General features: G+C 39.4%; 1 protein-coding gene across 1 annotated transcript in view; it reads right to left on the bottom strand.

Annotated features, from left to right (window-relative positions):
* Window positions 1–14,049, bottom strand: part of SPHKAP (SPHK1 interactor, AKAP domain containing) — a 159,182-nt gene that overhangs the window by 119,838 nt on the left and 25,295 nt on the right. Inside the window, exon 4 of the mRNA XM_077761380.1 lies at window positions 6,994–7,099. Coding sequence (XP_077617506.1) covers window positions 6,994–7,099 — 106 coding nt within the window. The remainder of the gene's footprint in view (window positions 1–6,993; window positions 7,100–14,049) is intronic.

Raw genomic sequence — 14,049 nt, forward strand, 5'->3', positions numbered from 1 at the left:
CCCCCCACCCCCCCACCCCATCCCCCACTCTGGGGCTGGCTCTGGAGATGGAAGGGGCTGAAGCTGAATGCATGGGCTTCTTTTGCTACTTTGTCTCCAAACTCTTCTTCCAGGTGACCTCAATGAGATCACAACTCAGAATGTTTCCGCTTAAACAGACAGCGTCCATGGTTCTGTTTAATTCTCACTCCTGATCTTGATTTCCCCAGGTGGTTCTCTGTCTGTAGGCAGGTTCTGCCTCCCCTCTCTCCACCCGCTGGGGCACATCAAGATTCCAGTCTCCTTTTGCTCTAAGGAATTCTTTTTGGAACTATTAAGTTCTGGGGTGCTGGGTGGCTCAGTTGGTTGAGCATCTGACTTCGGCTCGGGTCGTGATCCCACAGTTTGTGAGGTTGAGCCCCGCATCGGGCTTTGTGCTGACAGCTCAGAGCCTGGAGCCTGCTTCGGATTCTGTGTCTCCCTCTCTCTCTGCCCTTCCCCGTTCGCACTCTGTGTCTGTGTCTGTGTCTCTCAAAAGTAAATAAACATTAAAACATTTTTTTGAAGAAAATAACTATTAAGTTCTGAAGCTTTCTTCCAATATCACTTTTAGTAAAACAACTCTGCATTTATTTTCTTTAAAATCTCCCTATTTCCTCAATGCCTCTGATTACCCCTGCAGAATGGTGATAAAACAGAACACCCAGGCCATGCGACAAAACTGAGACACGCCATTCTGGTATAAAGAGCTGGGTCTGAAGACCACTGCCAGGCTGCCTGATGAGAAGAATTTATAAAGCTGTGAGTGCTGTATACTCCACGGCAAAAAGCCTAGTATCTTTCTTCCACAGAAAGGTGAACACGCCCAATTATGCTGATTTTGGTTTTCATTTTATTTGCATATTTACATCTTTAAAGCCCTTCCTTCCTGTAAGAAATTAGCTTCTAGAAGCACAGAATATTATAGCTGTACTCTATCATGTGCTTCCCGGAAGTACCCTGGGGCTTTCCACCCAGAGCAATACAATCCTGACTAATAAAAATTTCTTTGAAGATACAGATCAGATTCTGAAAAAGCCTTTCAATTTTTAAGTCTGTGCCTGCACCCATTAATTGAATTGCTTTTGTTAATTACATGTCCTCAAAATGAGATGAGCTTGGATGAAAGTGTATTTTACAGAGTAAGAGGACACTGCCAGGGATAACCATTCTGCCGATTCTTCAGAGGTTTCTATGCTGCTGTCAACAACAAATTTAAGTCAGCTTCAAGGGGGCTTCTCATGGCAAAAAGTGCTCTTGAGGGGCGCCTGGGTGGCTCAGTCAGTTGGGCGTCTGACTTTGGCTCAGGTCATGATCTCACAGTCCGTGGGTGCAAGCCCCGCGTCGGGCTCTGTGCTGACAGCTCGGAGCCTGGAGCCTGCTTCGGATTCTGTGTCTCCCTCTCTTTCTGACCCTCCCCTGCTCATGCTGCCTCTATCTCTCTCTCAAAAATAAATAAAACATTAAAAAATTTTAAAAATAGAGTGCTCTTGAAGCTTCAGAGAGATGATCAGATATCAGATGAAGATCAAACTCTACCTCTGGGAACCTGAAGTGTTTCAGGCTGTAGCCCTTGGTTAGTCTAGGTTCAGTGTGGATTTAATTAACATGTCATAAAAAGAGAAGGATACTTGGGGTGTTGATTTTCCCCGAATTCTTTTATCACATGAATCCTGTACAAGAGGCTTGATTCCACTATACCCCTAAGAGCAAATCTTCACTCCAGGAAGTGAAGCCAGGATTGAAAATGTCCAGCTACTGTGGATATGTGACACTGAGTGTAAGGCTTTCAAAGTAGAAGACACTCCAGCAGAAATTCAACGTAACGGGGCGGGGGCGGGGCAGTGCCTACTAGCTCAGATTAGTTTTTAAATTCTATTTAAAGAAATTCTGCCTCATGGAAAGATTGCTTATTTGGAATTAACTAATATTAGACTGAGCATCAACTTTGTGCGCCAAGAACTTATACAAAACTTTTTTGCATATAAACGTCGCAACAAGCCCAGGACATCTGAATCAGAGAAGTTATGTCACAGTCCTAAGGTCACATAGTAAGAGGGAAATCTGGAATGTGACTCAGATCTTTAGATTCCAAGTCCAGCTTTGTTACTTGGGATCCCACTTGCCTCCTAGAGATAATGGATTTTTATTTATTATAAAAACAACATAAAGGCTTTTCACCTAGTGTCTAATAGATATAAAAGGAAAACATTCAGGGGTGCCTGCGTGGCTCAGTTGGTTAAACGTCCAACTACGGCTCAGGTCATCATCTTGTGGTCCGTGGGTTTGAGCCCTGCGTCGGGCTCTGTGCTGACAGCTCGGAGCCTGGAGCTTGCTTTGGATTCTGTGTCTCCCTCTCTCTCTGCCCGTCTCCTACTCATGCTCTGTCTCTCAAAAATAAATAAATAAACATTAAAAATAAAAAGAGTAACATTTATAATCACTTAGCTCACTTAATGGAAATCACTATGATTCAGTCTAACAATGATGATTGTATTTGTCTTGTAAGAAGGATTGGTCCCATGAGAACGGGGAACATTGGGCAAGATCTCTGTGAGAGAAGCTTCAAGAGGTACCATAGAGGGCTCTTATATTCACTTTCCACCAGCTACCCTTTCTCTCCCATTTTGCTCCTGCAATATTTTGAAATTCTATCATTTTATTTATTTTTTAAGTATTTATTTATTTTTGAGAGACAGAGAGAGAGAGACAGAGACAGAGCACAAGCCTAGGAGGGGCAGAGAGAGGAGACACAGAATCCGAAGCAGGCTCCAGGCTCAGAACTGTGAGTACAGAGCCCGAAATAGGGTTTGAACTCATGAACCGTGAGAACATGACCTGAGCTGAAGTCAGATGCTTAACCAAATGAGCCACCCAAGTGCTCCAAAATCCCATCATTTTAAAGGCATTATTATGGAGTATCCCACTGCACACATTAAAACTTTCCCAGGATTTGGATCTCTGTAAGTTATGGTGACACAGAGGCTGTCCCAGCTTGGATGGATTGGAGCTTCAAGATGAGTAGAATTCTGAAGTCAAGTTCAAGTCCAAGTTCAATAGGCTGGATTATCAGTGCCAGTTAAGGGACGGGGCAATAGCACTGTTCAGAAGTAGTCATAGTTAATTTAAGTAAAAACAGATTTTATTTGTTACAACTATATTAACCTACACAATGACTAATACCCCGGTGAGAATTTATCTGGTAACTTTCTTAGCATTTAGAGGAAGGGAGAAGAAGGAGAAAGGATCATTCTGAAGCTCTAGCTGGGATAACCAAGTAACTTATTGTGCACACCAGGGCACTTCTGGGAGCAAAATGGGGTCTATTGATGAGAAGATAATATATGTAAACTATTGCTGGGTAGTTTGGTCATGTTAGTTCTCAGGAAAGGCAATCCCTTAAGGAGTTCCTCCTTCAAATAAGTCCACCAAATTCATTTTTCTGATGCTATGGCTTTTTCCACAGCTGTGGCTTCCAGTAACTATATTTCCCCAATAGCAAAGAGGAATGGAAGCAATTGAACGTGGGTAAGATTCCTGCAACTCTTAGAGATTCGATGTGACACTCAGGAGACTCAGTCCATTTGCAATTTTTCAGAAGCTGATTATCCAACTAATGCATTACCTTCTGGACCCTTGTTTTATTTCCTCTACCAGCTAATTTAGCAATGTGTCAGTTCTGATAAGAAGATTTGATGGGCAAGAAGATGAGGCTATTACCTAAAATCAGTTTGGGGAATTACCAATAGATTTCAATTATCCACGGTACTCTTATTGAAGACTGATTGGGAACAGTGGTGATTCAGTTGGACACCCTTTTTATTTCTATGATAATGCTCTCCTTGTATTTTCTGTCTCTTTGAACATACATTGCATGTGCATTTATAGATTCTCACTTACCTAGACCCATTATCTGTGATTAATACGTTTTTTTTCCAAATTGATCAATGATCACTTAAATCAGCTTGCAGTGATACATAATAATAAAATAAAAGCAGGAAATCATTCAATATTCAATGTCTTTTTATTGAGGGCCTATGTTCTAGACATAAAAAAGAAAACAATAGTGAGCTGCTCTTTGAAGGGAAGGGAAGCAATTAGAGCCTACATGGTATATAGCATGTGGAATATACAGCACTTAAACTGCCTTTAAATGCAATTATTATGTAAATTTAAGAGAATATTTAAAATGAAAGGGGTGTACTGAAACATTAGAAAAATATTTCAAGACACAAAGGGGTTGACTTCTCCTGCATTAATTTGTAGCAACCCTTCCTAAATTTACTTGGCTATTCTCTTCACTCATTCAAATCCTGATCAGATTTCAAAGTCTAAATTAAGATCCAATTCTCTTTCTGAAGATTATTGTCTATTACAGGACCAGAGTCTCTGTCCTTAGCTATAAAGTACATAGTTACCTTACATAGTTATTTAGCTTATGAATTACTTACCGTTTGATTTTTCAACTGAGAAACCAGTATTGTCTCCCAAAAAAGACCATGAATATATATCTCTTCTTGTATCTCTCCCCAAGATCTAACAGAATTTTGAACGTATTTACATCGGACCATATGAAACTGCATATAATTGATAATTTTTAGTCTGTAATAAAGGAAATTTCATGTGGTTCAACCTGCTAATAGCTCTGGAAACGGTTGTGGTATGCATAGGATTGTATTTAAAACTTTAAATTCTTGGGGCACCTGGGTGGCCGAGTCCATCAAGCATCCAACACTTGATTTCGGCTCAGGTCATGATCTCACAGTTCATGAAATCCAACCCTGCGTCAGGCTCTGCACTGACAGTGTGGAGCCTGCTTAGGATTCTCTCTCCCTCTCTCTGCCCCCTCGGCTTGCCATCTCTCTCCCTCTGAAAAATAAACATTTTTTAAAAACCTTTAAATTCTATTTGTGTATGTACATATATATTATATATACATATAAACATATAATAAATGCTTGAGCTTGGGTTTTAATTTTTAAGCAAACATTCAGCCCCAGAAAGCTCAATTCTGTATCTCCCAGACCTGATTTGTAAAAAATGAATATGACAACCTCTTTTCCCAGAAAACAAATGTAACTGAGATAACAGATCACAAGGCATCAACTCTTTGAACATGGTAATGTTTATATTAAATTATTTTCTGGTACCACGTACATATTGAAAAATTATTCTGCAGAATAATGTTATTCATAAATAGTCTTTATCTCAAGTGCTTACCGCATGCCAGAGAGCGGTCTAAACATTTCACATCTATTACCTCAATGAGGCTCACCTGTCACCTTTTTTCTGATGAGCAAATTAAGGCATGAAGAGGTCAGGTAATTTGCTCAAGATAACACAACTCGTAATGGCTGAAGTGGGTGTCAATTTCAGGCAGTCTGCTTTCAGTCCTTAATTTAAATACCGCATGGACTCTAATCAATAGAAATAGAGTCATTTAAAAATTAAAATAAATGATAACTCATTTAGCCTTGGGAAATGTATGCATCTGGTGAAGACTATTTTTTGGAGTTACAGAGTTGAACAGAACATACCTAGGGCTCGAAGACCTGAAGTTTTAGCTCTCTTAGAAGTAACTGAAAATCATTTTGAATTATAGTGTCTCAGTTTTCTGCATTAAAATGGAAATTTATACCACTGACTCTTGTATAAGGATTGAATATGAAGAGAAAGAAAAATAGATCATACACATGACAATTAGAGCCTTTAACTAATTAGATTAATTTATTTTTATATTTGGGAATGAATGTTGGCATGCAAATACTTCAGTAAAATTATGTTTAATGCTACTTTTCTGTAATCAATATATGTTCTCTAACATAGAGATGTGTCATTTTCTTTGTTACTTGAAGACAATACAAACATCACACAAGCAGAAAATAAATAAGGTCGCTTAACTGGGTATAGTAATCAATAAATCAATATATATATGCAAACATAATGTACATTATGTATACATAAATAATATATATTCTATACAGTATGTTTAGTAATAGAATTTGTCCTGATTTGTACCTAAAAGTATTTTTAGGATTTAACTTTTTTTGAGAGAAAGAGAGAGAATGAGCAGTGGAGGGGCAGAAAGAGAGGGAGAGAGAGAATCTTAAGCAGTCTACACACCCAGCATTAAGCCTGATGGGGGGCTTGATCTCAGGACCCTGAGATCATGACTTGAGCCAAAATCAAGAGTCATACACTACTGACAGAGCCACCAGATACCCCAATAATTTAACTTTAATAAAAAACAATTAATGAAAGAATCTAGTGTGACATCCTCTAAGTTTGGATGAGAAGAAACACATACATCCTTCTTTGGAATTCTGCATTACATAGTGACAAAAGCTTTAGGTGGGAAATTGGGCATTTTGCCTTAAGTTTCCAGCCTTCCATTAGATTGGCTGGAAAAACAAAGTAGATGAATTTATGTTATTCAAATAACAACTTTCAGCAAGTGTGCTTAAAGTAAGATTTGTTTATTAGTTCTCAAGTCTGTATTCTAGGAAATGCATTTCTGTTTCTCCTAATAAAATAAGCCAAGCACACTCTTCTCTTTCAGAAAACATCAAAAGGAGAACAGCCAGAATATTTCTTAGATACAGACTTAGATGCTCCATATAAGAGGTGAGCCACTCAGAACCTGGGAGGCGTTTTCTGAAAGGACCTCCATGAAGCTATTACCCATGGCCAAGTTTGGGAAGAGACACTGACTGAGAGGTTGAAGCTCTGGTGGAATGGCATTGCAGGCTTAGATTTTTCAAGTCCTACTTTTCTGATCTGTTTGAGTTTTCTGCTCTTTTTCATGAATTACATTTTTAGCAGCATCAGAGGTTACCCCAGCGAGCAAACTGTGGGTCATTCCCTTGTTCATTTTTGCTGTTTTTCTCTGCTTTAGAAAAAAAGTACTTGGAAAGTCAAACTGCACTAGCATTCAAGTTCAGTCTAGGAGACAAGAGACGTGCCAGGCAAGGTTACCTTCTTACACGCTGTGATGGAGCTCCCCAGGCCGCCTCTCCAGCCGCCGCTGGCGCTGCCCTGCTGCGGTGCGGAAACTTCGTACATTAGTGGTGGCTCCAAGTTGCTGTGTGTGCCCCAAAACACAAAAGAGAACATGTCCCAGTGAGTCTCCTCCATATTCAGAATAGAACACAGTGTGGTTTAACAAAACTCATCTTCCGCATGACACTCAGCATTCCAAATGCTGCTGACACTGACATTGCTTAGCTGGCTTTGCTCTTGCAATTGGTGGAGCCACAGTGAACTATTCTGTTGGGAACAGGAACCTGAAATCCAGTGACTCCCAGTGCCTCGATGGACACAGCGCATCTGCCTGACTTCTAACATCGTTACTTTTTCTTGAGCAAGCAGTTTTAAAACTCAGATAATGCTTTGAATTCTGCTCGGAATTCAAAATTTAAAAACACTCATTTCTTAAAATGAGTGACAAAACATAATTTCAATCAGGAGGCAGGGCAGGACCATGAAAAGAATGTGGGCTTTAGAAAATGTACATCAGGGACACCGGGGTGGTTCAGTTGGTTAAACATCTCACTTTGGCTCAGGTCATGATCTCACGGTTTGTGAGTTCGAGCCCTGTGTCAGAGCCTGGAGCCTGCTTCAGATTCTGTGCCTCCCTCTCTCTCTGCCCCTCCAGTGCTCATACTCTGTCTCTCTCTTTCTCTCTCTCTCCAAAATAAATAAACATTAAAAAAGAAAAGAAAATGCACATGATCTCTTTGCACCTCTGTGGCAGGGGCATTATCTTAACTTCTTTGCCTCCAAATTCTAGATTCTTCTCTTCCTTACCCCTATGTCTGACTGAAATTATTACCAATCCTGGTTTTCATGATATTATAGGGGCTTTTATTTTATTTTTTTAAAGTTTATTTATTTTTGAAAGACAGAGAAACAAAGCATGAGCAGGGGAAGGGCAGAGAGAGAAGGAGACAGAATCTGAGGCAGGCTCCAGGCTCTGTGCTGACAGCTCAGAGGGCCCCTGACGAGGGGCTCAAACTCACAAACTGTGAGATCATGACCTGAGTGGAAGTCGGCCCCTTAACCAACTGAGCCACCCAGGCGCCCCTACTATGGGAGATTTTAAATTCAACCTAATTTAAATACAAAAAGCTCTCTGGACCTTAAGGATTTCTAAATACTTCTCTTTGGAAAATACTGAAATTTGGAATTTAAAAAATGCATGGATATCTGAAGCCTACACATTTTATTTCTGTTGTTCTTGACCACACAGAATATGTACAATTCATCAAAATACATTTTTTGGAATATGATCTAATAATTCTTTATGTAATTACCAGGCCAACATTTAAAATTTTTCTTCTAAAGGAACAACAAATAGAAGATTAGTTAAATGTATTTCTGACTCATATATAAACCTCATATTTCAAGTGCTAGATTCATCAATTTTCATTACATTGCGATTAAACGTAAGTCAGAAATAATAAGCATAGTCTGTTAGCATTTCCACTAAATTACTAGGGATGGCTTTTTTTTTAAATGACTGTTGACGGTTTATGTCACGGATCATAAGTTTAGGTAAAAATTACACAGAATAATTCAAGAAAAATGCGTTTTGTTTTAAATTTCCGCATATTACTTTCTGAGTAATTGCCATCTTGAGGACTAGAATGAACTTAATTTAAATGAAAGGATAACACTTGTGTTGCCTTCCCTGGGAAAAGACAGTCAGTGGGCGGAAGAAAGGAGGGTGTTACGTGGTTCTCTCTATGTCCTTAGATTCTCTGCTGGCTAGCTTAGCTGGGTCTGCCATTTATAAGTGAATCCTGGGAGTGAAGTCTCTGGTCCTTTCCAGCTCCAGAAAACACTTGTAAAATATCATGGAGAGTCCAAACTTTCAGCCCTATTTTCACAGGTTTCTCACAATGGGGGTGGGGGAGGGTTATAACTTTGTAGCTGTCATTTAAGTGTGACTATGCCTCAAAGTTAGCTGCAGATGCTCCTCTGAATGCTTTCCTGGCCATAGGACAGTTTGGCTTTTATTCAAATGCCAAACATTTATCATTGTTAGGTTCCAAAACCGCTCATACGTGGAAGATAAACCCACAGGTCTAGCTAATTTTGATCTGCAATAGCTCATGAGTCAAGGAAATCACATTTTCCAATGTTAAGATATCTCCTATTTCTCTTTACAGAGTTAACCTTTCTCTTTACAGGAGTATCAAGGCAACAGGCTGAGAAGTAAGGTTGACACAGATTGAAAATAAAACAGGGTAGAAAAAGAGTTTCAACAGTCTCTGATTGCTCTGGAGGGGAATGACATCAAACTTGCAGAGAGTTAGTTAGGTCCAGAGTAGGGGTTAATAGGAAAAAGTAAAAGATCATACATGGAAATTCCTTGTTTCCCTGTAAAGCATATTGTATATGCCTACAAGTGCAAGGTGCATAGTAATTTAAAAAATAATGTTTATTTATTTTTCAGAGACAGAGTGTGAGTGGAGGAGGGGCTCACACACACACACACAAACACACACACACACACACACACACACACACAAAATCCAAAGCAGGCTCCATGTTGCGAGCTGTCAGCACAGAGCCTGATACAGGGCTCGAACCCACAGATCACAAGATCATGTCCTGAGCCAAAGTTGGACCCTTCACCCACTGAGCCACCCAGGCACCCCTCGCAAGGCACATAGTAAATTTTTATGCATAAAAACGTTTAAGAACTGCTGAGTTAGTCTAGTGAAAAGTCAAAAATGACAAGTCTGTCTACATATCTTGGTAAGAAAGCCCATCTGCCTTTAAAATTATTGTGAGATCCCAGTTGGAAATGAAGGTATGGAAGGTACGGAAGGACTTTGAAAGTGTGGCTGGGCTGTTAGGTTCATTCAATTTGTCTCAATGATAGGTCTGTATAACATGGATAAAGAAATGTATTTTAAATATATATGTGTCTGTATGTGTTTGTTAGTTTGTTATTTTGAGAATGAAACAGGACAGTAGACTCCCATCAGTGGGAGTAAAATCTATGCATTACCTGATGAGCATGACACAGTTCCATTGTACCAATATTCAAAGCGAATGCATCTTCCAGTCCCCAGAAACACATTATAAATCAATTTGATGATGCCTAATACACAAAACTATATGCAGAGAGGATTGTCTTTTTTTTTTTTTTAATGTTTTATTTATTTCTAGGAGAGAGAGAGAGAGACAGACAGCATGAACAGGGGAGGGTCAGAGAGAGAGGGAGACACAGAATCTGAAGCAGGCTCCAGGCTCTGAGCTGGCAGTCAGCACAGAGCCCAACGCGGGGTCCAAACCCACGAACCGCGAGATCATGACCTAAGCAAAAGTCGGACGCTTAACCGACTAAGCCACCCAGGCGCCCCGAGAGGCTTGTCTTTTAAACCATGTGACATGAGTGTGAATTCCCAGTAAGTGATATTACCAGGCAGACCAATCTGCCTCCATGCCTTTGGGAGGGAGATGGAATTTTGAGAGTATTTGCGAAGATGTCCCTGTTCTCGAGAGAAGCAGAGCGTTGGCTGCTTCGGGATGAGGCAGAGATAGCAACACGAAACTCATGCATTTACTAAAATGAGTTCCAGTGGACAGTAAAAGAATGGCTGTCAAGATACAGGACAGCCTTATAAGTGGCTCCTAATGGGGAAGGATGGAAGGTCTTCCCTGGGACATCTTCTTTGATTTTGACAAACGTTGACAATCTTTATTAAGCACATCCTTTCAGGCTGGTCTTGTGCTGAAACTGCTAAATGTGTTTCAGTGAAGAGCAGATCAAGGTGGAAAAGAAGGTACAAAAGCAGAATAGGAAGCAGTGATTTTACAAATATTATGGAAGAGAAGTAAGCTCCCTTACAGAAAATGTCATATATGAATGAGGTGCTGAGTGGCCACCTCATTGCAATCATTAAGGATTCATGCAGTGTGACTAAGTAGGTCATCATCAGGAGTGGGAATCCCTTAGGGAATATTCAGTTATTTCTCCAGAGCAAGAGAGAAGTGTCTGGTTACTGGAAATCAAATTGTCTATATGTCGCTACTCCAAGTTTAGTTTGTGAAACAGTTAAGTCTGACAACGCTTAGGAGCTTATTAGATACCCAGGAATGCAGGTCCCTCCCTGGAACTACTGAATCAGAATCTGTATTTTAACATTAAACTTGGGTGATTCATATGCCCAATAAAGTTTGAGAAGCATTTATCTAACATGTTAAATTAAGTATATGCCTATTCCCTTTTCCTTTGGATCTATGCACATAATGCACGCCTTTCCCAGGCCCCCTCATTCCTCCTGAATAATACCCACTCTATCCTTTGGATCTCTATTTATAAATCACCTCTTTCACTGCTCTCCTCCCCTCCCTCTACCAGCATATCTCCAATGCCTCATGCACACACAAACACACTCAACACTCTACCATTCCCCATATTCCCATCCATACCCTAACCCAAGAAGTGGGGCAGACACTTTTCTTCTGTGAAACCAATAGCAACCCCACCATCTTGCTACAATGCTTGTCAAATGGGGTATAATTTTGTAATGTTTGTCTGTCTCCCCTTTAGATTGTAAATACTGAAAGAACAGAGGCTTGTTAGGACCCAAAACAGTGCCAGGCAGTGGTGGATGCTCAATTAGTACTTATTCATGTCTTCTGTTCTTATCTTTCTGAGTTTCCTGCCTGACATGAAAAGATTATGCACAACAGAGTATCTGAATGCAATGCTGACTTTTCTATAGTGGTGACAGATGGTGAGATAAGCCACATCTGAGGAGATCATTTAAAGAATTTCCCAGGATAGTTCTAATGAAAAGGGATCCCGCTGCTATTGCTAGTCACATGTCAAGTAAACACAGTGTAAAGTTAAAATAAATTTAGCAGATTCTAAAAGGTAAGATTTGTTCTCGTCTCCTCCCTACTTACAGAATGTTTTCAGTAAGATGTAGTAATTACCGTTCCTTTGATTGTCTCTATCCTATTAAGGATACTTACTCTTGAGGTTTACACTAAACCCTTTAATCTTGACCCTGGAAAAAACCATAGAAGCTCACATCCATCAGAAGAGATCTTCAGAAAGGAATTGGTTGGTCTCATTAAAATCAATTTAAAGGCACACTACAAATAAGAATTTAGAGGACTTTAAAATACACCTGCACGTGGCTCAAAATGAAAGTGTGCTCGAGTGAATGTCCTTATTTTACTTTTAGCAAAAAAGACTAACTTTTACACGATGCTCAGAGGTTTAGGCAAGTCTTTCAAAACCTGATTCATTTTAAAAATCCAATGATATATTAGTTTCTCCTACCTTCATCTTCTGACCAATCTCTTAACAAGGGCTCTCTTGCTGACCAAACTTTAATTAGGCTACTCTGAGCCCTCTTGTCAACTAGATCTTGACCTTGACCTGGAGCCCTACCCCTGGCCCACTGAGCCCAGTCTTAGCAAGGAATCCTGCTAAGTCAGTTCAGTGGAAATCCCTCCACCCTTGACATCTTTCCTCATCCCTCACCCTTGATAGCTAGGTCCTTGGTTAGCCTGTAGCAAGAATACTGTCAGGCCATTTTAGCAAGGCTCCCCCTCCCCTCAGTATCTTCACTAAGTAATTTTCCGTCCACTGACCCCCTTACTCTGCCCATTGGTTATAAATCCCCATTGGTCCCTGTTGCATTTGGAGTTAAGCTTAGTTCTATATTCATGTCTTTCTCCCCAACTGCAGCAGCTCAAATAAAATCTGTCTTGCATTTTTAGTAAGTGTTTGGTGCAAAAGTTTTTGTTTACAATGTGTCTTTTTACTCTTGTATTCTTCCACTCTTTCTCTGGTTTTATTGCCTGGATAGGAAGTTTCGTTTTTCTTTCTTTTGTTCTTTTTTTTTTTTTTCTTTTGCTTGTAGACCCATGTTTTTATTGTCTAGGTTGGAGACGCCAGAGCCTGATTTTCTTAGCATGTCATTCGTACGAATTAAATATGTCACCAATTCATTAGTGGCTGAAAGACCAACCAAGTCCTCATGAATTCTGTATGCTTATCAGAGGCAACAACTATCCAAATGTTGAAAATCTTTAGAAACACTGTTATATGTCCTGTTTCAATATTTAAAAGCAATTGAGTAACTATAGAATGGTGAACTTCAGACTTTCCCATCCCCTGAACCAGTGAAATAACAATAAAAAGAGCAATAAAATTATAAAGTTGCCATCCTTTTATTTTTCCCAGTAAGAAAATTAAAAGAAATCCTGCCTCTTCTCTCACCACAATTCTTCAAAGAAAAAATATTGGAACAATGTAACAAAAAACTTTGGTAGATTATCTAAGAATGAAGAATATTTCTTTTTAGGAACAGATAGTTGACACACTCCACTATCATTTTTGCCCTCAGGTCAGTGAAAATGTTGTTGCAGACCTAAGTTCGGATACTAGTAAATGGTAATAAACAAAATAAAAATAGGACATTCATTATTAATTATAAAATAAGTAGCTTATTCTTAGCTGAAATGGTGGTTTCAAATTAGTTATAGTCTAATCTAATCTTGATTATTAAAAACACAAAAACAGGGGTGCCTGGGTCGTTCAGTTGTTTAAATGTCAACTCTTGATCTTGGCCCAGGTCAAGGTCTCGCAGTTTGTCAGATTGAGCCCTGCACAAGGCCTCATGCTGGCAGCATGAAGCTTGGTTGGGATCCTGTCTCTCTCTCTCTCTCTCTCAATCTCTTTCTCAAACTAAATGAATAAACTTAAAAACAAAACCAAAAAAGAAACACATGATTATAGGATAGTTAATTCATTTAGAATACAATTTGTAAACACCAGTGGTTAGTAATTTCTCTATTTTTCACTACTAGTTGGGCTGAAATCTTTTACCCTGAAAAATTATACCGAGAAGTATGCAATATAGACTTTTTCATTCAGGCAATCCTCAAATCTATCAGATATATCTAGCAAAACATTGACCTCCTCAAATGTAGATACTGTGCAAAATTAGTAGATTATAGTAGAAGAGACAATCAGATAGTAAACTTCTTTATACAAGA

This window comes from Crocuta crocuta, unplaced genomic scaffold, assembly GCF_008692635.1.
Source record: "Crocuta crocuta isolate KB4526 unplaced genomic scaffold, BGI_CrCroc_1.0 scaffold516, whole genome shotgun sequence".
NCBI classification, from domain to species: domain Eukaryota; kingdom Metazoa; phylum Chordata; class Mammalia; order Carnivora; family Hyaenidae; genus Crocuta; species Crocuta crocuta.